Here is a 23,028-nt window from a genome sequence, read left to right on the forward strand (position 1 = left end):
TTACACAACTTTCGGAATGAAATTTGATTGTCTGTTCAACAGACATCCAGACTAGAGCAAATTTCATTCAGATTGTTGTGTAAGGATTGGAATCCTTGCTTGAGTAAGGATGCAAACCAATACAAGTAGAAAACGCATGCGCCGCCAATCAGCATATTGCCACAGTCAGTGGTGAATTGAAACATTTCAAGTGGTGAATTACATTAGTATGAGAAACTAACCGATAGCAGCGCCACGATTTTGCCACATGTGTTGCCGATGAAATATTCAGATTGGACTTTGATGTCTCCGTGCTCTCTGCTTCTCTGTGCTCATCGTTTCCAAAGAAAAATCGAATAGTCCACTGTGGCTCTGAAAGGCTGAAGAATGTTGGCTGGATCATATATCAGAAAATATCACTGAGCAACCTGTGTGTACGGTGTTTGAAACCCGGCTTAGAAAAAAGGTGATTCAGGGAAAGAGCCCACCATTTGGAACAGATACGAAGCGTAGTTCTAAGCCCTTCATGGAGATAAGGCCATGTAAATTACGATGACGACCCTACCTACCACCACCGTAGGGCGATGATGACAAAGAAGAGAGCTGAAATTTATTCATGTTTTCTATCTGGGAATGGTGACCGATGAGTGACCGGAAGTTGATGATTGCCTGTGACAGAGAAAATCAGTGGCTGTGTCATTTCTTATCTTGCTTTCACGAGTCTCTTGCCGTACGGTAGACGTTTTTTTGTGAATGAAAGTTTTTCGTTTTTGATATGCTTGTGCTTATCTCAACTACGATTGATAGTTGTACACATTGACTACAGTAGTAGCCGTTCGCTAAGTATAACTTGTTTACGTTCACTCATTGAATGCCACTTGGCAGTTGCTGTGGTACGTTGCTAGTATGTCGAAAACTTGAAATTAGAAGGCACATACCCAATATGTTTAATGGGCAAATTGAATGATGAATTTGCGAAACAATTGACATTCTGGTTTGATTTGAACCCAAGATCAGACGTGAGCGCCAAAGCAGTTTTTTTTTATTTTAGTAAATTGCTACATCTAGTCCTTAACGTCAGTGCAGAATTATTTGTTTCCTGTACCTAATGAACTATTTTCGTCTATCTTGTGTGAAAGCTATAAACGTGTGAAAATCAGAGGTTTCTGTGGATATTGCGTAACTCACTGGGTTAATCCGTTCCCCGCCATCTTAACAAACTGCAGTCCCGTCTACCCTCGTTGGTTTGAACGACACCTCATGCAAACCAACGGGCACAGACAAACAGACGTAACTCTTAGAGGAAATTCATCAAAAACTTTTGCCCGGTGTCATTTTCATGAGCAAACTGCCACCTGTTGGGAGAACCGCGTGCGACACTGTCGGCCATGATGGATTTCGATTTGACGTTTTGCTGACACACACACTACTTCACAATTTGCCTGTAATTTTCGTTTGCATCATTCAGCAACGTGTGCACTGACAAACGGCAAAGCGATCGAACACTAGCGCATCTGGTGGAATGATCGCGCAAATCAAATGAAATTTGAATTGATCGTTAAATGCATGTGCCAAGCCGTTTTGAAGAGTGTTACGTCTGTTTGTCTGTGCAACGGGGTTCATTTTTAGTTTGAACTTCTAGCAACCCTGTGGACGACGAAAAACCACACTGCTGGCAGCCTCATTTTATGTTTTGTTTTGATTATGCGTTCCGTTTCATCCCGTTCCATTAGCAGAATGAAGTTTAAGCCATTTTTAATTTGAACGATGTGCAGATTAGAGGGGGTCAAATTAAAAAGTGTTCAGATTAGATGCGGTCAAACGAACGGGGGTAGACGGTAGAATCACTTGGCATTATACGGAACCACCCGATGAAGGCGACTTGCTCCACAAAAACTCCTCTCCTCAATGAAGAAGCTTCACACTGACGACCTTGTCCGCTGGTTGTCACTGATGCTTGCTAGGGGAAGGGCACGCAAGGGGAATAACACTAAACTATATTCACACCCCAGAGTTTCAATAAAAACTATCCACACATTGCTTCAGATTTTAGAGATAATCGATGAGGACGTTTGCCAGGAAATATTTCTTTAGGGTTGTTTTCGGGAATTCTTCCACAGATTCTCACAGGCGTTTCTCCAGGAATTCCTCATGAAAATTCTCAATAGATTTTTCTGGAAGATCCCCCTTGGGGGCTTTTTAAAATATCCTGCTCCAGGGGTCGGATAGTAAGATTTTCTAAGGATTTATAGAAACATTTCAGGGATTCTTTCAGAAATTTTTCCAATTACCCTTTGAGAATCCCTTCACACTTCAAAGATTCTTTCAGGAACTCATTTAGAAATTACTTTAGGATTTATTTCTTGACAATTCTTTACTTCGGAGAAATTGTTTAGCCCTCTAATACCCAACCCCGCCTTTAGACGGGGTATAGTTTGAGCATTTAAAAAAAAGACACGAAGACCGTCTTCAGTCTTTTTTATTTTTAGCTGATATTTAGGACTGTTTTTAGGTGATTTATTCGAGAATACCTCCAGTGCCTTTGTCTGCAATTGCTGAACGGATTCTTGAAGAATATTTTTCAAAGATTTCTTCAGAAACTTTTTCGAAATTTAATTCAGAAATCCTTCCAGGAATTTTCCCAGAAACTTTTCCAGGATTTTTTCGTTGAATTTCTGAAAAAAAAAATACTCATGCAATTCTTCTAGACATTCCTCAAATTCCATCTCAGGAGCTCCTCCAGGTATTTCCCAGGGGTTCCTCCTACGATTTTTGTTGCTGAAATTGTTTTAATGAAATTAAATCTCATCAGTAAATTTTTAGACATTCTTAAGAATTTCCTTCAGGTAACCCTTGAAGAAGGAAGTCGGGGCCCGTGGCGTAGTTGGTCACACGTTCGCTTCATATGCGGATGGTCATGGGTTTGATTCCCAGCCCCGGCACTTGCAATTTTTCGTCAGTTGCTTTTCCCCCGACAGCAACTGAAACTGACCCTCTTCTGAGCCCCATGGCTCAAACGGACCCGGATACCTGGACATCGGCGAACTGCTACTCATAATGGACCCCCAATCGGACTGGAAAGGAACAACGGCCATCCATCATCCTTGTGCTCATCATTCTACCATGTATAGAGTAGAAAAGTGAAAGCAGCAGAAAGGCAACCAGTTCGATAAAGTTATAATAGAACACATCTAGGCTAGGCGCTGTACAATACTGTAGATGCAGCTGTCAATTGAAATCGCTCACGTAGTGCCCTAGTGGACAATAGAGCTGTAAATTAGGTTAAGTGATAAGAATAAAAAAAAAACCCTTGAAGAATTACTGCAATATGTTTATGTAATTTCATAAAATACGTCTGTCAATATCTGTGCAGGAATAACTCAAAGAATTCCTGGATGAAGTTCTAAAGCAATCCCAGAACGCGTAAAAACTTGAAGCATTTGAAGGCAAAAAGCATTTAATTGTCTAATTGAGTGATAAATTAGTGAAAAATAGCCACTTGTTTTGGTGGGATTCGAACCCACGACTCCGTATCGCTAATCAGTTAAGCTATCGAACAAGTTTCGATATTGACTTTCTATTTCGCCGGATCGTAACTTGTTATGTGGCTTAGCTGATTCAAGCGCCGGACTAGCGATACGGAGTCGTGGGTTCGAATCCCATCAAAACAAGTGGTAATTTTTTCACAAATTTATCTCTCAATTTGACAACTGAAGGTACTTTGCCTTTAAATGCTTCAAGCCTAAACACTTGTTTCAGACACACTGGCCGGTTGGTATAGCCGAAAGAGGGCAATAAGTTGATTGAGTCCCTGGAGATATTTCTGAAAAAATCGCAGAAGGAATTCCAAAAAATACCTTCTAGGCATTTTTTTTGGTAACCCCTGACGTATCTTGAAATTTCCTGGAGGACATTTGGAAAAAATTCCAAAGAAATCGCTGAAAATTCTCTGTAAATTATTTCTTTTGTTGATATTCATGAAAATCATTATGCTGCTGAAGGAGTCTTTAGTTATATTTCTGAAGAAAATTCTGAGTATGTTTTAGATAAAATCCATGGAATTTCATGGCAGTTCTTGAATGATTTTTTGAATAAATTGTCTCTCTAATTCTTGCGGTATTCTTAAACGCATCCACGGAGAATTGTGTGAAAGATTCCCATGGATTTTCTGAAAGAGTTCCAGAAAGAGTTACTAAAGAAATTTCTGGATACTATCCCTCAGAAAGCCTTAATGGAATTCCTTCTTCTTCTTCTTCTTCTTCTTCTTCTTTATGGCCCTACGTTCTCGCCGGAACTTGGCCGGCCTCTCTTCAACTTAGTGTTCTTTGAGCACTTCCACAATTATTAATTGAAGGGCTTTCTTTGCCTGCCATTGCATGAATTTGTACATTGTGAGGCAAGGACAATGAATAGAGTATCAGGGAGTCGAGAAAATTTACCCGACCGGAACGGGAATCGAACCCGCCGTCTCCGGATTAGCGATCCATAGCCTAGGCTTACTGGGGACCCCAGTGATGGAATTCCTACAACGATTTATTATTAAATATCAAAAAAATTTAACAAATACCAAAACTTACGGAGGATCTTTTGAAAAAATTCTCGAGGGAATCCATGAACATATTTTTAAAAGAATCCCTGAAAGAATGTCAAAATCACGAAAAAACTTCTGGAGAATTTCCTTGCGACACTCCATAAAGAAATTTGTAGACAATGTCCTGAAAGAATTTTCAGGAAGAATTACTAAAACAACCCTGGGAGTTGAAAATGCACATATTTTTGCGTTATCTAATTTATGGAATTTCTAAGAAATCAATGGAACCATTTCACCGGAACGGGAATTGAACCCACCGTCTCCAGATTGGCGATCCATAGCCTTAACCACTAGGCTAATTGGACACCCCTTCTTATCTATCAAACAGTTCTTTAACTTTTTTTATCATCTAGCGGTCTTCACAACTCGCTTCTAATTTATCACCAAGTGGTCCGCACAAGTAATTTCTTGTTAATCATTACAGGGGCCTCTTAATTGTCTTTTTTCTAACAAGCGGTCTTCTCAACTCGCTTCTTATTTATTGAACAGTGCTCTTGACGTACTTCTTGATCATCACCAACTTTCTCAACTTACTTATTGTTAAATACCGAACGGTCTTTTCAACTCGCTACTTCTTTATTACAAAGTAGTCGATTGGTTTTCTTCTTATTAATCAAACGTTTTTATTTTTCTTCTCTTTCATCACCTCGCAGTCAGCTCGCTTGTTAACTTCCTTGTTCCTTGAAGTTAACGCTTGTTAACTTAACTCACTACCTATTTATCAACAAATGGTCCTCTCTTTTCGTGTTATCTACTATCAATTGGTTTATTTAATTTGCTTTTTATTCACCAAACATTTCTTTGGACTTGCTTCTTGTTTAGTACTTGACGATCTTCTAAACTCGCTTCTCATTTATCACCAAGTCAATCCACTCCAGATGCTTCTTGTTTATCATCAATGAGTCATCTTAAATCAATCCTCGTTTATCATAAAACACTCTTCTCAACTCACCCCACTTACTACTAAGTGGTTCTTCACATTCACTTCTTATTTACATCACACGTAGTCTTCAAAATTAGCTCTTCATAACATCGAGAGGTCATCTCAACTCGCTTCTCATTTTTCATCAAGCGGTCGTATCAACTACTTACTTGATTATTTTTCACCAAGTGGTCTTCTCAACTCGCTTCAACTCGCGAACTTGACTACCAAGTTGTTCTTAGTTAATAATTGTGGAAGTGTTCATAGCACTAAGCTGAGAAGGGCACGCTAAAACTGTTCAGCACTAAAATGTGTAAGACCTACTCATAAATGCATAATTTCATACCACTCATACAAAGTGTAAGAGTTACACATTCACAAAATCTGCTCGTACACTATTCTAGATGCGAAATGGCTATATTTTTTAGTTCGCCAAGGTCACTAGTAAACCTAGCTAGATTGCTATACAAAAAATTGCAACTTAAACGATTTTGCGGACGCAGGTTAGTGCTGAACGGATTTACTGTGTGGGCTTTGTCCCAGTAGGACGTTGAAGAAGAAGTCCTCTCAACTCGCCTGTTGATAATCACCTATTTTGATGCTTTTTGTTACTTACTAGCTACCAGTTGGGCTACAATTTGCTCCGATGCCGAATAACGAATCCCTCTACACTCAATCCATTCCTGGACCAATCGCTTCCAAGACGTTGAATTCTATTTTGCCTTCTTCAACCGCAAACGCTACTCAATTCACGCCCACCACACTAAAACGTACGATCATTCTTCTCTCCCCCGCAGATCTCATCCCCGTCACGGAGTTCTCCAGCGTGATCAGCTCGGCCTTCCCGATATTCCTGTTCATCGGGTTTCTCTTCCTACCGGAGTCGGCGCGCTACCTCTGCGCCACCCAACAAGTAAACCGGGCCCGCGCCGTCCTCAAGAAGACCCACACCAACGACGCCCTCGCCGTACAGATCATGGAGAACAACCTGAACCACTGGCAGCAGTCCAAGTATGTCGCTATCACGCTACGGGATTCCCTCCGAAAGCTGCAGAACTCCCGCATCGTCATCCCCACCCTCCTCCTGATCATCTTCCAGCAGTTCACCGGAGCCATCCCAGCCATGTTCTACCTGACGCGGATCTTCACCCTCACCGACGGTCAGTACACTCCGCAGTGGACCGCCATCTACGTGGCCGGCATCTTCGTCTTCAGCATTCCGGCTTACCGTCTCGCAAAGGTCAATCTCCCAGACTACAAACTGCTCCTGTGGAGTTCGCTGCTGATGGCCGCGGCAATGGCCGGCCTCGGATGGCACTGCCACGTCCAGGGTATGCGTGGCCATTCAGAAGACTACGGCCACATTCCGCTGCTTTGCGCGGGAATCTTCATCTTCCTGTACGCCATAGGTTTCCAGCGGGTGCCCTGGAAGTGGCTTGACGAATCGCTGGACGCGGAGAACGCCTTCCCCGTACGAGCCATCGCCTGTTCCATCAGCTGGGCATCGCTGTACGTTTGCGTTCGCTTGGTACCGACCCTGCTGACGCACATCGGCGTCGGATGGCTCTTCTGGAACATAACCATCGTACTGCTGTTCGGGGCACTGTTCCTGCTGGTGGCCTTTCCCAACATGGACCAGAGCGTCATCCGGAGTAAAACCCTAGCCGAGTGCAACAGTTCATCGACGACGTCGTCGTCGTCGTCAGCGTCTACGACCAACCTGGGACCGGCGGCAGAGCACGTGGTGTAAGCTTGGCGTATGCACTTGTGAACGACAAGTCACGCAACTTAAGACTGATTGGAGAAACACTCACTCACTCACGAAAGTTAAACCATGATTGTAAGAGGTGACCGACCGGCGCTTGTAGACGCCGAGAACGAACATGCGAGCGAATTTCCTGCAAAAAGTTGTGCAAGAACTTGAGCTGAAGCACTCGGGAAACACTAACGCCGCCTGACGGCGCGTTACGTACTTTAGAGGTAAATATAAATGTCCAGTTTCCGTGTTCACCACAAGGAATTTATCAATTAATGATGCCATTTGCGTTAGGATTACAGATTATTTGAAACATTATTTGAAAATTTCTAGATGTTTCGATTGATGAAAATTTATATGGAAGTTTATTGTAAGTCTGCAAATTAGTAGGACAATGGTAGCTTTGGTAGGTTCGAGATTCAAATTATATACGTAAATATGTACTGATATATACTGTAGATAAGGTGTCGTTTTCGTAGACTTGTTTTAGCTGATTATATTATATGTTTATCTTATTTGAAATGCATGTATACGAGATTAGCGGTGCAACAGAATTTGTTTGAATCCGAAATGTCCATGTATGCCTTGATTATTGATTTTTCAAAATAATTAATATACTACAGTAGATGTTCAATTACTGCAAAATGATTACGTTCCACTTAGCGAATGAAATCCAACGCCTGACTGACGTCAACAACTCATTAATTTACACAAAATAAACATAACATTCATTCGACTGTTCATTTTGGCCATCTTGAAGCTTTGGCCAAGGGATCTCAAGCAGGCCCGGATGAGACTATCAACGATGGCGGCCAAGCAGAACGATGAGAAACTCATGGCAACTGGGGAAACGGCAAAAGCCGTGAAGTTGAAGGTGCCGAAGTCTACCCAAATGAAGGCCTTCACAATCTTATGACAAGCAATTGCAAAAAGCAACCATATGAAACAGCCGTCAGGTGAGGACCTTCCTGGCCTTTATAATGTATTGATAACCAATTAGTCTTGTAGAGGTTATGATAACCGACAAAAAACCTTTTGCCTTTTTTCGTTGCCTTTTCGTTTTTTGGTTTTATGGTTGTGGTGGCATGTCCCACATGGTGGTTTTTAGAACCTCTTCTTGTCTAATTGACAAAAAAAAGTTTCTTGGTTAAGGCCCTCGCAACGCAAGGAGTTTATAACCACTAAAGTCAACAGTAATGCCGGAAGCATCATCAACGTCCACTGCCCACACGAAGGGAGACCTCATGACGAGAAAGAAGCGTTCTACACTGAACCCAAACACCATCCTTGATTCGTATTTTTTGTCATCCGCCTCATGTTTAAAATTAATAATTCTATTTCCAAATGACTGAACCGATCGTATGCACTATCACTGAAATATCAAATCAAAATCATTCTTCATGCTTACGTTTATACTTCAGTTTTCGAGTGCTACTTCATTCGATACCTAGCCTACACTGGTGCAACTGACCACCATTTCCTAAGCGGATGAACTGTGTTTTGGTTGCGCCCCTTTACGATTGTCAGTCGCTTTCGGGATGATTCGTCATCCGCGTTTGAAGTGATCGACGGTCGAGTTCTCGGTAGCGGTTCGGTAGCGGTAGTGGTCGATGCTGAGGGCGCGATCATTTCTCCGCCATTTGCATTTTTACAAGGAACAGACATGTTCTGTACAACATAGGACAGCAGAAATCTCGGTAGAACTTTTATAATCAAGGTAAGGAATTTGATTTTTATCAAGATTTTTATGAAAAGGCAGTGCTTGATTGGATATTTATTTGTGTTTCAGGAAGCTGGACGAAAGACTGTGCGAATATCATTCAACGGCCGTCATCCGTCTTCCGAATGAATCAATGGGACCGTGCCAAGGAGCAGCGGCAGCCGCGTCGTTTCTTGTTTTCCAGCCCAGCCCTATGCATCCTTAATGCTACACGCAGCATGCCGCAAGCGAGTTTCCCTCAAATTCGTTTTTAGTGAAAGTTATGTATATTAAATGTTAAAAGCTATGATTAATAAATACTGGAATATAATATACTAAGTTAGTTACCTATATTGAATTCTCTCGCAAATAAAAAATAATTTTCAAATATGTACGGATTTTCATACAAAACTCAAACGGGTTTTCATACAAAATTCAAACGTTCTTCATCTAATTAACATATAAACCCTTCTCTAAATAACGAATGACGCAACACTTGGTTTTCACCTGATCAATCATTCGATTTTGGGATGGTCATTATTCGGGTTATTGTCATTCGACTTCAAAACATTCGGTCGGGAAGCATCTGGAAAACGAATGATGTTCGTTAAGGGGCGGGTGCGTATTACCATTCAGTCGATTGAAGGATGAAGCTTTGGTTCAGTGTACGCGCAGTAAGAGCAAACATACGATGGTTGTTCGACGCGTGACGTGAAAATCGTTGTCGGCGACATGAACGCGCAGGTAGGAAGGGAGGAAATGTACAGACCGGTAATCGGGCGTAACAGCCTGCACGCCGTATCGAATGATAACGGCCAGCGATGCGTAAACTTTGCAGCCTCCCGTGGTATGGTAGTCCGAAGCACCTTCTTCCCCCGCAAAGATATCCACAAAGCCACCTGGAGATCACTCGACCAACAAACAGAAAATCAAATCGACCACGTTCTAATCGACGGTAAATTCTTGTCGGATATAACCAATGTCCACACATACCGCAGTGCGAATATAGATTCGGATCACTACTTAGGGAACGTTCATAAATTACGTCCAACATTTGGGGGAGGGGGGGGGGTCTAGAAAAGTGTGACAGTACGTGTATTGGGTATAGGGAAATTGCGTGACAGAGGGGGGAGGGGGGGTCTAGAAATCCCGATAAACGATGGACGTAATTTTTGAATCTTCCCTTAGTCGCTGTATGCATGCGCTCAAAACTTTCGACAGTTATCACCACGCGTCGAAGTCGAACGCCAGGACTCAACATCGAGCAGCTGCGTAACGTAGAAGTTGCTCAAGACTACGCGCAGCAGTTAGCAGTGGCCCTACCAATGGAAGAGCAGCTTGGCGCAGCTACACTTGAAGATGGCTGGAGGGACATCCGATCCGCCATAGGTAGTACCTCGGCTACAGCACTAGGCTTCGCGACTCCGAATCACAGAAACGACTGGTACGACGGCGAATGTGAACAGTTGGAAAACGAGAAGAATGCAGCATGGGCGAGAATGCTGCAACACCGTACGAGAGCGAATGAGGCACGTTACAAACAGGCGCGGAACAGGCAGAACTCAGTCTTCCGGATGAAGAAGCGCCAGCAGGAAGAACGAGATCGCGAAGCGATGGAAGAGCTGTACCGCGCTAAGGACACACGAAAGTTCTACGAGAAGCTGAACCGCTCGCGCAGAGGCTTTGTGTCACAAGCCGACATGTGTCGAGATAATCACGGGAATATTCTCACGAGCGAGCGTGGGGTGGTCGAGAGGTGGCGGCAGCATTACGATGAGCACCTCAATGGCGACGTTGCAAGTACCGAAGGTGGCGTGGTAACAGATCTAGGAGTATGTGCACAGGACGAAAGACTTCCGGCCCCTGACCTTCAAGAGATTGAGGAGGAGGTTGGCCGGTTGAAAAACAACAAAGCCGCTGGAGCAGATCAACTACCAAGCGAGCTTCTAAAATACGGTGGAGAAGCACTGGTGAGAGCACTACACTGGGTCATTACCAAGATTTGGGAGGAGGAAGTATTACCGGAGGAATGGATGGAAGGTATCGTGTGTCCCATCTACAAAAAGGGCGACAAGTTGGATTGCGGGAACTACCGTGCGATCACACTACTGTGCGCTGCCTACAAGATACTCTCTCAAATGCTATGCCGCCGTCTATCACCGATTGCAAGAGAGTTCGTGGGGCAATATCAGGCTGGATTTATGGGTGAACGCGCTACAACGAACCAGATGTTCGCCATCCGCCAGGTGTTGCAGAAATGCCGCGAATACAACGTGCCCACACATCACTTGTTCATCGATTTCAAATCGGCGTATGATACAATCGATCGAGAACAGCTATGGCAGATTATGCACGAATACGGATTCCCGGATAAACTGATACGATTGATCAAGGCGACGATGGATCGAGTGATGTGCGTAGTTCGAGTATCAGGGACTGTGATTTGCCAGGTTCCCACTTCGGGTATATTTGTTGCCCACCACAAATGACATCAATCGATCGGTCATTTCTTAAGTCTATTCCCAAGCAGGAATCACCCAACGCTTTCCCGCAATCCAACGCACGACTTACCTCTCCGAACACTTCACTGCACAATGGCTGACGATCGACCTGCTGGCGCGGAAGTGAGACCGTCGACGCTGTCGCCGTTCCTTGTGTGGTGTTGCCAACATTGTCGACTGAATGACGTCTCGGTCACGCTCTCACCTGTCTATGCAGTTAGCGATCGTGAGGGGTAGGAACCTCACATAGGTTAAGCACAATACACACCTCACAGGGACACTCTCGAGTCCCTTCGAATCTCGCAGAGGGTTACGGCAAGGTGATGGTCTTTCGTGCTTGCTGTTCAACATTGCTTTAGAGGGTGTAATTAGGAGAGCGGGGATAAACACGAGTGGAACGATTTTTACGAAGTCCGTTCAGCTGCTTGGTTTCGCTGGTGATATTGATATTATTGCTCGCAAATTTGAGACGATGGCGGAAACGTACATCCGACTAAAGAGTGAAGCCAGGCGAATCGGATTAGGCATTATGTGTCGAAGACAAAGTACATGATGGCAAAGGGCTCCAGGAAGGAATCACCGCGCCCGCCACCCCGAATTCATATCGACGGTGATGAAATCGAGGCGGTTGAAGAATTCGTGTACTTGGGCTCACTGGTGACCGCCGATAAGCAGAGAAATTCAGAGGCGCATTGTGGCAGGAAATCGTGCTTATTTTGGACTCAGCAAAACTCTACGATCGTATAAAGTTCGCCGTAACACGAAGTTAACTACAAATCTACAAATCGCTGATTAGACCGGTCGTCCTCTATGGGCACGAAACATGGACCCTACGTGCAGAGGACCAACGCACCCTTGGAGTTTTCGAACGGAAGGTGTTGCGTACCATCTACGGCGGAGTGCAGATGGAAGATGGGACTTGGAGAAGGCGAATGAACCACGAGCTGCATCAGCTACTGGGAGAACCAACCATCGTCCATACCGCGGAAATCGGGAAGCTACGGTGGGTGGGTCACGTCATCAGGATGTCGGATAGCAACCCGACTAAAATGCCCCAGATAATCAGTAATCGTATAAGATGTTGCATAAGATGATAAAGTGAAGGCCACATGCGTGCATGCCTCCATTTAGGCGCATGTAAAATGTTCGCATATCGCCTCCACTTCAGCATCTTATTCAACATCATATACGATCACTGGTTGACTGGGACGGTTCTCTTGAGTTATCCGACCGGTACAAGAAGACGTGGAGCGCAGCGAGGTAGGTGGGTTGACCAAGTGGAGGACGATCTGCGGACCCTACGCAGAATGCGGAACTGGAGACAAACAGCCATGGACCAAGCGGAATGGAGACGGCTACTATGTGCAGCAGAGGCCACCCCGGCCTTAGCCTGATCGATAAGGTAAGTAATGGTAACTTCACAGAAAAAAAAAAATGTAATTAAAATTCAGCGAGAAATCATGCACATAAAGGGAATGCTAGAGTTAGTGCATATTTACATGAGATATCATGTAAAATTACATTACCATCGTGTAAATTTCCGCCAACCATCGCGTAAGCCATCATGGACTCCAACCAGTTACGTGACTGTTAGCGGAAATTTACACGATTGTAACGTAATTTTACATGATATCTTATGTAAATATGCACTAACTCTAGCATTCCCTTCATGTGCATGATTTCTCGCTGAATTTTACATGAGTATTTTTTTCTGTGTTGTATTTGAAACGTTTAAATTACAAAAGAGCCTAGTTGAGGAATGAGCTGGACTCTTGACCAGACTTGTTAATTTATGCTAACACGGGTCTTGTTAGGGCCTTTCAACAACGTTTAGCAATCGATTGTTGAACTTTTTGTTCCAGCATCTCGGGGATTATTTGAGACCGTATAGCGACTTCAGCATGCGATATACTTTATTAGGGGACGTGGTTAATTCAACTGGAATGGCAATGTACAGTACGGAGACTTGACCGTGCAGGAACGCCATCTTGTTGTTCATTTGATGGAAATGGAATCCTTGCTGCACACCGGCCACGAGAACCCCTCTGATGGCGCCAAGTCAGGCAATCGGAGCGAATCCTTTCACCACTACTCTTGCCTGTGTTTGACTACAGTAAAACCTCCATGAGTCGATATTGAAGGGACCATCGATTCATGGAAATATCGAGTAGTGGAGCAGAAATCCTTTGGGAGGCATTTTGAATGGACCATCATAGTAACCCAGAAATAATTTTTCAGTATGAAAAAACTTACCTCCATAAGTCGATATCGAGTCAAGGAATATCGACTCATGGAGGTTCGAATGTACATTCACGGACGTATCATCCTTCAGAGGCGTCACTTCCTTTGAACAGTTCGAAATTCGCCAGACCTTGTTCTCCTCCATGGAAAGCAGCTCGTCTAGTACGGCAGCAATCCACATGTCTCGGTCAGCACGCTTGGTCATCTCATCGTAGGATTCCGGCACATCTGCAGAAATCAATTCATGAAGCTGTTTCCAATGAAGTAATTCAATAACATACCGGGGAGCTGGCGCTTCCGTTCGCTATGCCTCCACGACAATTCCCTCTGAACTTCGCGTCTTTTTGTGGGCGAAAAGAGCGCGTTTTCGGGTTCTTGACCTACATCAATAGCTTCTGCTTCAATCTCGACAACAGGACATCATCGACCATCTTCCTAACGGGTATGAGGTTCTCTCGTAGTTCCGGAACGTAAAGCACATTTTCCAAGTTGCTCCTTTGTTGGTTACTGCATTGATTTCGCCGATCTTTTCCGCAAGCATGGCTTCTCCTTCTTTTGTAACCTTGATCTTCACAACAACGAAAATACTGAAATCAAGCCTGAACAGGTTCGTCCAGGCCTCTTTCCCGCAACGTTTATATCGGCCATAAAACTGACTGCATTCTTCTCCGCTGAATTTTCATCTTGATGATGACCATCCTTGTTCATATTATCACGGCGGCCGCAACTCTTTACGAAGAGTTTTTGCTTCTTCTCCGAATCGCTTGAGAATGCTGCCAGTGCCAACCTGTCCTCAACCGAATTCCTCTGCCGCGTCGTATCAATTCTTTTATTCAGCCAGTAGACGTTTCTTGACGAGGTCCAAGTTCAAGTCTTCTTCCGCTACGTTCTCCAGGGCCATCACCAAAGGATCGAACGAGTCTAGCGGCAGCGTCAGGAAGAGCTGCGATACCAGATCACTTTCCAGTAGCGTCGCCTCGGCCGTGTTCAACTTCCGATCAAGATCGTCGAACTCCCGATGATACGTTCGAATATCTCCGCCTTCCTTCATCTGCAGACGGGCCAACTGCTTCCAAATTATGGTTTGGCTCCGGACCTCTTCGCGTAGGTCGTTTCCAGACTGGTTCACATCTCCTTCTTCTTATTATTCTTTTCCTTTTTCTTCTTTTTCTTCTTTACGGCTTTGTGGCGCTACGCCCCCACTGGGACTTGGTCTGCCTCGCTTCAACTTAGAGTTCTTTGAGCACTTCCACAATTATTAATTGAAGGGCATTCTTTGCCAGCCATGGCTCCGGAGGAAGCTCGTTGGGTACAAGGGGACGTTCAAGAAAACGCAGGAAGGAAGCGAAAACATGGCACGGTCTATGATAAGGTGTCTTTCCCGTATTTCCACTGGGGGGAAACCATATTCCGGATAGTTTTTGCAGAATAAGTTCCACCCTACTCCCGGGGGCTAGAGACAAATTTTCTTCTCGAATGTGTTCGGCTCCAAAAAGGTTAATGGTAGTTTCTGAAGATTTCAGAGGGTTCAAATGAAGTTTATGGTTTTCACAGGAGACTTTAATGCGTTTCAAATCGTTCCAGAGGCTTCACGAGGAATCCTGATGCCTTCAAGGGCTTTCAGTGGAGCTTCAGGGGAGTTGCAAGGCATTTCAGTTGATTACAGGACGCTTCATGGGGGCTTCCCGAGAGTGTTTAGAGGGTTCCTGAAACTTTCAGGTAGTCTCAAGGGGCTCTACAGAGGCTTTAAGGCTTTTCAGAGAGTTCAGGGGGCTTAAGGGCGCTAGAGGAGAGTTTGGGAGAATCTTTGCGAGAGTAAGGTATTTCAGAGGGTTTTCATGGAGTTTTAGGTTGCTTTCCGGGATTTTCGAAGGACTTCAGGGAGGGGGAGCCTCAGGTGGGTAATCAGATGCATTTGAAAGCGTATCAGTGGTTTCTGCAGAACCACAATCCATGGATTGTTGAAGAGGAGTCCTTAGAAGGCTCAGGGAGCTTCAAGGCGTTTTAAGACGTTTCAAGGGGTTTCAGGGGAGCTTTAATGATTGAAACCTGCAATGTAATATATTTTTTAAAGTCTTCCGAAGAAATACCGTTTATATTTGCTTGGATGTTTGTATTCCTGTGAGATGCTCATCACGGAAACTTCACTTGATTATGCTGATTGATGGTTGTGACACCTCACGTTTACGTCGAGTGGCACTACCAATGGTGTACCATCATCATGTGGATGAATGACATCAGAATGTCGACAATTAATAATCGACGAACAGTAGTTGATGTTTATTTTCACTGATTAGAATTGTTGTTATAACTCACCGTTAGCGCGGGCGCGTTCTGACGCCTCCACTGCCTATACAATATTTCAATAAGCCAGAGCTCTAGGCAAAAGGAGCCGGTTATGGCATAAGAAATTTGTTTGAAATCTGTGCATCTATCCAGCGTCATGGAATATGTTCATTAGTGGTTGCACAGAGAAGAGACATCCAAACTTGAACTAATTCCTCAATTTGTGGTGAACTATACATATCTAGATAAGTTTTATTTTCACCATTGACAATATGGAAACTTTGCGAGTGCAGCACCGCCATGATGCTGCTACCTGTTCTGCCATTTCAAATGACTGTTGATTTCATTACACAGTTGTGTAACTAGACTTGAATGTCTGTTATCTGTGGTGGTAGACATTAAAATTTAATAACATTGGTTTTCGTTTCTCTTCAACCTGGTGTACATTTGCTTTCTTCTTTTTTATGAATATTTTTCCGTACGAAAAACAAATGACAGTTCCTTTCAAATTACCCACGCAAGGACTTCCTGAATTGAGGCGCTGCAGTTCATACCGACTCGGATTTATATTAGAGGATATTTATCGTCAGGTATTTTAGAAATCTGCTCGCAACGCAAGCTTTGATTGAATTCGCCCGACGGGTATGCAACCAAGTAATCAGACCTAAGAATTTCACCACAAACTCTCGAGTGCCATTTTCTCCATCCTCCATCCTCCATCCTCGATCTCTCTTGTATGATCATCTTATGCAGCCAGAGCTGAGCTCTGGGAAATTTTCATCTAATTTGATTTCAATGGAGACACATTATCAGTTCCGATTCCAAGCTAGAAGACGAGACTGCACTCCAGTGCACGCTTTAATCCGTCTTGGGTTGTATGTTCGTTTGTTCAAACCACAACCACAAACACAATAGAGGATTTCCTCCGACTCCGAGCTCATGGCCAACTGAAGGCCACAAGGTGGGTTGGCTGATCATGATACTTGTAGAGCAGACGATGACGACGATAATAACTGTGTTGAAGACAACCTCTGTATCACGTATCACTGGTGAAGCACCTCTCACTGCACTTCCATCACCGACGTCCGTCACCACCGACAGTTTCCGGTTATACGCACTGAGGCGCAAGAATGCACCTTCTAAAGCTATGGCCCACACACGTACCATGAATGGGTTTTGCATTTGTGCATCGATTAAGTGCAATCTGGGATTCCAGTGTGGCCTGTGCAGCAACAGCTCTCCATATTGTCAATTCAGGGACTCAATTTCGGTTTCGGACCGAGAGGATATTGAATTTATGGTGTCATCTGGTTGTCCTGTACAGCATGCAACAACCTCAGCGAAAGCCAGCCCGGTCTAGTAACTAGTCCCAGTAGGCGACTGTGCTAGGAGGTCCCGCAGCGAGGTGGGGAGATTCAAGCATGCGGTGGAAATTTGAGTAGGCTGAGCCGAACAATATGTGTTGCGGTTGCCCGTAGCAACACTGTGTTTAGTTTTTACAGTGCGATAGGGCATATCTGTGGAAACGTACCACCAGACATTCCAAATTCAAGCCTAACTTTACCAAATACCGTATGTAACATATGTAAACAAAAAAAGTTTTTCACATGAGGCGCTGAATCTCGTTAACCCTCCATCAGTCGCATCAAAAAAAGTTACACGACCGGTCGCGTCGTGTTATCAGTACACGACAAACGCTTTCAATTATGGTTTATATGCTTTACTAGATACAATGTTGGTCTCTCTCTCTCTCTTCTTGGCGTAACGTCCTCATTGGGACAAAGCCTGCTTCTCAGCTTAGTGTTCTATGAGCACTTCCACAGTTATTAACTGAGAGCTTCCTCTGCCAATGACCATTTTGCATGCGTATATCGTGTGGCAGGCACGAAGATACTCTATGCCCAAGGAAGTCAAGGAAATTTCCTTTACGAAAAGATCCTGGACCGACCGGGAATCGAACCCGTCACCCTCAGCATGGTCATGCTGAATACCCGTGCGTTTACCGCCTCGGCTATATGGGCCCTTATACAATGTTGGTGTCTTCGGCAAAAATGTCCAACTGGATAATGCGCGTCTGATAGTGGACATGAGGAACCGGTCAACACGATCTGGTCCTGTCCCGGGTGTCGGAATGGCCCTCGCGGGAACCTGTTTCGTGGACATTTCAGTGATGGCACCAAAACTAGGCATGCGACGGCTCTATCTCCATGATTTTTCATGTACATCATCTTAGTAACCATGAAAATGATCAGTGACCTCCCTGGCCAAACCGTGGCAACCGGAATGTGCCCTGGAGGAACCAGTTTCGTGGACATTTTGGCTTTGACGCCAAAACTAGGCATGCGACGGCTCTATCTTCCTGATTTTCCATATCCATCATCTTAGTATCCATGAAAAGGACCAGTGACCTCCTTGGCCAACCCGTGGCCACTGGACTTTGCCTTGAAGAAACCTGTTTTGAGAAAAATTTTGACCAAGGCGCCAAAACTAGGCATGCAACTGCTCTATCTTTTTGATGTTATATATCCATCATCTAGGGTAAATCGCCAATAGGCTCCTAAAATGAAATATATTGTCCCGATTTTGTTGTATAACACGAAGAAGCATGCTATTTTGATCTCAATAGATTTATCCCGAACTTAAACAATGACAGAATACCTGATATACTCAAAAATAAAATAATGGTAAACAATTCTTGTTTGACTTTCGAGGTCAACCTTGACGTAACGAAAGTGGACCGACGGGTTGCAAAAGAAATCACATTGGCTCACTTTTGACAGCAAATATTCCTGTTTGACAAATACGGTAAACAAAATTTATTCAAAATTGAGTGCTGAACAAGGAGAGTTTCAAAAAATATTTTTTTTTTCAAAAAAGTTATTTTATGGGCTTTACCTGACAGGAATACATGAAGAATGAGTAAATATGTCATATTAACCAATGCTTGACCAATTGTTACCTTCCAAAAAGGTCACATTTATGTGAATAACATTTTTGTACATATTTTCTCCCATTTTTAGTTTTTTTTATTGTTCTTATTACAAGTAAATTTTTATTATATGGTGCTTTGCTTCAAATTTTGAAAACAATAAACCAAATTAATCGAACTATCAGAATTGAATAGAACTCAAAAAGTTAAACAAAAATAAATGCATCGAAATTTGTTCTCCTTGGACATCCCCATTATTTCCTTAACTCCCACCCTTTGATCACCACCTTGTCACCACCCGTTACCGACTGGTTGTCATAACCGGTGACATTTCGCCATGCCCTTTGTGGTAGTGGTAAGAGCTCGATGTCCATGAGAGCGTGGACGAGGAGATAAAACTGCTTGTCACCGTGGGAGCAGTCTCTAATAGGTGAACGAATTTGACACCGAAAAGTAGTGTTCCGCGTATTCACTCGTTTTTTTTCTGTTCTCATTAAAACAGTGAACGAATTCTCCATCTTTACCCGGTCGTGGATAGTGCGCCACGTGTTCCAACCAGGCCCGGAATTCGAGTGATTTTGACGGAAGAATAAGCCCCGGTGTGCTAATCTGGGCGTCGTTTCGGCCCGGCAGGAAGAAAAGTGATTTCGAAGGAAGAAACGCCGGTGTGCCAACCTGGGCGTCATTTCGGCCCGACAGGAAGGAGAGGGATTTCGACGAAAGAAGAAGCCCCGGTGTGCCAATTTGGGCGTCGTTTTGGCCCGGTGTGTTCGGCGACCTGCAAGTTGAAGATCAAGGAGTGCCGGTGCGCCAATCTGGGCATCGTTTTGGCCCGACAAGAAGAAAAGTGATTTCGACGGAAGAAGCCCCGGTGTGCCTATCTGGGCGTTTGACGACCTACAAGTTGAGTACAGAAGAAGAAGAAGTGCCGGTGTGCCAACCCGGGCGTCGGTTTGGCCCGACAGGAAGAAAAGTGTATCGTTTTGGCCCGGTAGGAAGGTGTGTTCGGCGACCTACAGGAGGAGGACGAAGCAAGAAGAAGCCCCGGTGCGCCAATCTGGGCGTCGTTTTGGCCCGACAGGAAGGTGTGTTCGGCGACCTACAAGTTGAGGCCGGTTTCCGCGGCCGCTTTGGATAAAGCAGCGGAACAGTCGGCGTGTATGGCCGCCATGTCACCCCGTCTGGAAGGAAGGCAGATCCTGGCGCTTAACCTAGGCGCGTCTTCGATACCAGCGAGTAAAAGCCCTGATCATCTGGTAATGTAAACCCAATTTTCCTATTTTTCCTACCAAACAAAATTTCTTTGTAAAATCATCATGCACGAAAATTAAATAATGAACATGTAAATTAAGAAAACTAGAATATTTTTGAATATTTACTCTAGCAAAGCCTTGATACTCCTCTATCTTTAATTTGTGGCATTAATCTACCTTGGACAAGTTTTTATTGGGAAGTCGATCCACTCACCCCGATTCCCCCTCGGAGCCATTGTTACGACCCTGAGGCCCAGGATAAAGCCTGGGTGGCCACAATAGGGTGGCCCAACAATAGTGAAATCTAACACAATTTATGCAAAAATTGAGACAGCCCTTTAGGAGCCTATTGTTACACACCTTAAAACTCGCCAACTGTTGCACATCTCATATGCAAAGCATGGAGTCTGCAACAATTAGCATGTTTTCATGGTGTGCAATACCTGACGATTCACCCTAAGTAACCGTGAAAAGACGCGCTTACGGTTCCTACACTATATGAGGGTGGTCATGCATATAATTTTCGCTTATAGCATGGTGAATCCGTTAATTTGATACCTATTTCCCACCCAAAAGCGTTTATTGTATTGTACATATAAAAATATGTTCAATTTTGTTTTGTAATTTTCGAATAGAAAGAAATAAAAAATATTTACTATTACTTTAGAGCTTTTAGTAGAACTTGTTACTTCAGACTCTAGTTTAATTTAAAAAACACTTCACTAATACTTTACTTTTGCAAAAGAAAATAAAAAAATGAATAACTCTTTTAAAGAAAAACTAGAAAGGACGAGCAAATTCCTTTTAATTCTACTACTGTGCTTATCTTCGGACAGATAGGCCTATTTCGTCTGTGACTTACAGACTTCTTCAGTGTCACTTCTTCAGTCGAGCACTTGACACTGAAGAAGTCTGTAAGTCACAGACGAAATAGGCCTATCTGTCCGAAGATAAGCACAGTAGTAGAATTAAAAGGAATTTGCTCGTCCTTTCTAGTTTTTCTTTAAAAGAGTTATTCATTTTTTTATTTTCTTTTGCAAAAGTAAAGTATTAGTGAAGTGTTTTTTAAATTAAACTAGAGTCTGAAAAAAAAATATTTGTTTGCTTCACGGAGCCGAAATTTTTTGTTTTGTGGTTTTGGTTACCAACTGATTGTAAAAGTTGCATTATATTGAGTTACGTAATATCGAGGCTACGTTATACCGAGGTATGGCTGTATACCTCGGTATAACGTAGCCTCGATATTACGTAACTCAATATAACGTAACTTTTACCTCGATATAACGTAACTTTTTTATGGTTCCAATGTTTTGCTATTTGAATAATAAGCGTGATTCACGGAATAGACTTTATGATATTACGCTCCTCCTGGAACCAAGCCTGCTAGCCAGTTTAGCGTTATACGAACAATTTCGCAGTTATATGATAGTTTTCGGTGTCAGCAATTTTGTTTAGCTGCTAACTGCAACATGTTTACGTTTGACTTAACGAATGAAGTTGAGTAAGTGCAACGCCTGACAGATGTCATCAAGCTATCAATTGACGTAAAATGAACGTGAACTTCATGTGACTGTTCATAGGCCAGACAAACTTATTCACCTAGCGTGAATGAGGATAAAGCATCAGTTACTTCTGGATTTTGTTATATGAAGATCCTGTTTTTTCTCTTCGTTTAATTCATCCACATTCATTCAATTCCTCCAGCCTATTAGGGCAAATATGGCACATCATTTTGACGTTTGGCGGTGCGATAACTCCAAATTTGTTGAAATTACCGGATTTACAGGTAAGAAGCATTGCAGTTAAACCGTTTGCACCGACCGAACGTCTACTGTACTTATTCATGACATATCATTCCTACTGAAACATAGCCTTCAAACTCCAAAAGACATGACAGTAGACAGCAGTGGAAGCAAATTCGGTTTCATGCGATACTGCGAGTTATAACGCCGGGGCAAGTCCGTCTTGTCTTAGAAGAACCCTGCAGAAAATCGCTTAGAAATTCTTTAATAAATCCCTAGAGAAATTTCTTGATACATTTCTGGCGAAATTTCGTGGTATATCCCCCAGATGAATTTCCACCGAAATATGCATAGGTATTCTTGGTATAATTCCTAAAGGAATTCATGGAATAATCACATGAAGAATTTATGTAGAAAACCCGCGGGAATTTCTGGAGGGATTCAAAGCAAACTTCTAGAGGAATCACAGCGAGAATCTATGGAAAAGGCGAAATTCCTGAAGGAATCATTAAAAGAAATGCTTTAAAAGAAAATGAGGCATCCCTGGAGTAATTTAGCAGGGTTTCCTGGAACCAGCAATCTTTGATTGAATCTCTGAAGAAATTCCTGGTGGTTTTTGCCGAAATCCTAGCATGAGTTTTCGGAAGAATTTCCGGTGAAATCCTTGGAAAAAAATTACTTATGAGATGTGCAACAATTGGCGAGTTTTTAAGGTGTGTAACAATTGGCGATTTACCCTAGATGATGGATATATAACATCAAAAAGATAGGGCAATTGCATGCCTAGTTTTGGCGCCTTGGTCAAAATTGTTCTCAAAACAGGTTGCTTCAAGACAAAGTCCAGTAGCCACAGGATGGCCAGGGAGGTCGCTGGTCCTTTTCATGTTTACTAAGATGATGGATATGGAAAATCAGGAAGATAGAGCCGTCGCAAGCCTAGTTTTGGCGTCAAAGCCAAAATGTCCACGAAACTGGTTCCTTCAGGGCACATTCCGGTGGCCACGGTTTGGCCAGGGAGGTCACTGATCATTTTCATGGTTACTAAGATGATGGATATGAAAAATCATGAAGATAGAGCCGTCGCATGCCCAGTTTCAGTGTCATGGTCATAATGTCCTCGAAACAGGTT

General features: G+C 43.4%; 2 protein-coding genes across 2 annotated transcripts in view; both read left to right on the top strand.

Annotated features, from left to right (window-relative positions):
• The window catches only part of LOC109428485 (facilitated trehalose transporter Tret1-like), a 34,761-nt gene extending 26,973 nt beyond the window's left edge, over positions 1 to 7,788 (top strand). Inside the window, exon 5 of the mRNA XM_019704262.3 lies at positions 6,290 to 7,788. Within this exon, the coding sequence (XP_019559807.3) occupies positions 6,290 to 7,242 (953 nt within the window). The 3' untranslated portion in view covers positions 7,243 to 7,788. The remainder of the gene's footprint in view (positions 1 to 6,289) is intronic.
• The window catches only part of LOC109412976 (octopamine receptor Oamb-like), an 841,374-nt gene that overhangs the window by 593,388 nt on the left and 224,958 nt on the right, over positions 1 to 23,028 (top strand). The gene's annotated exons all lie outside the window — the stretch shown is intronic.

This window comes from Aedes albopictus, chromosome 1 (assembly GCF_035046485.1).
Source record: "Aedes albopictus strain Foshan chromosome 1, AalbF5, whole genome shotgun sequence".
Lineage (NCBI taxonomy): Eukaryota > Metazoa > Arthropoda > Insecta > Diptera > Culicidae > Aedes > Aedes albopictus.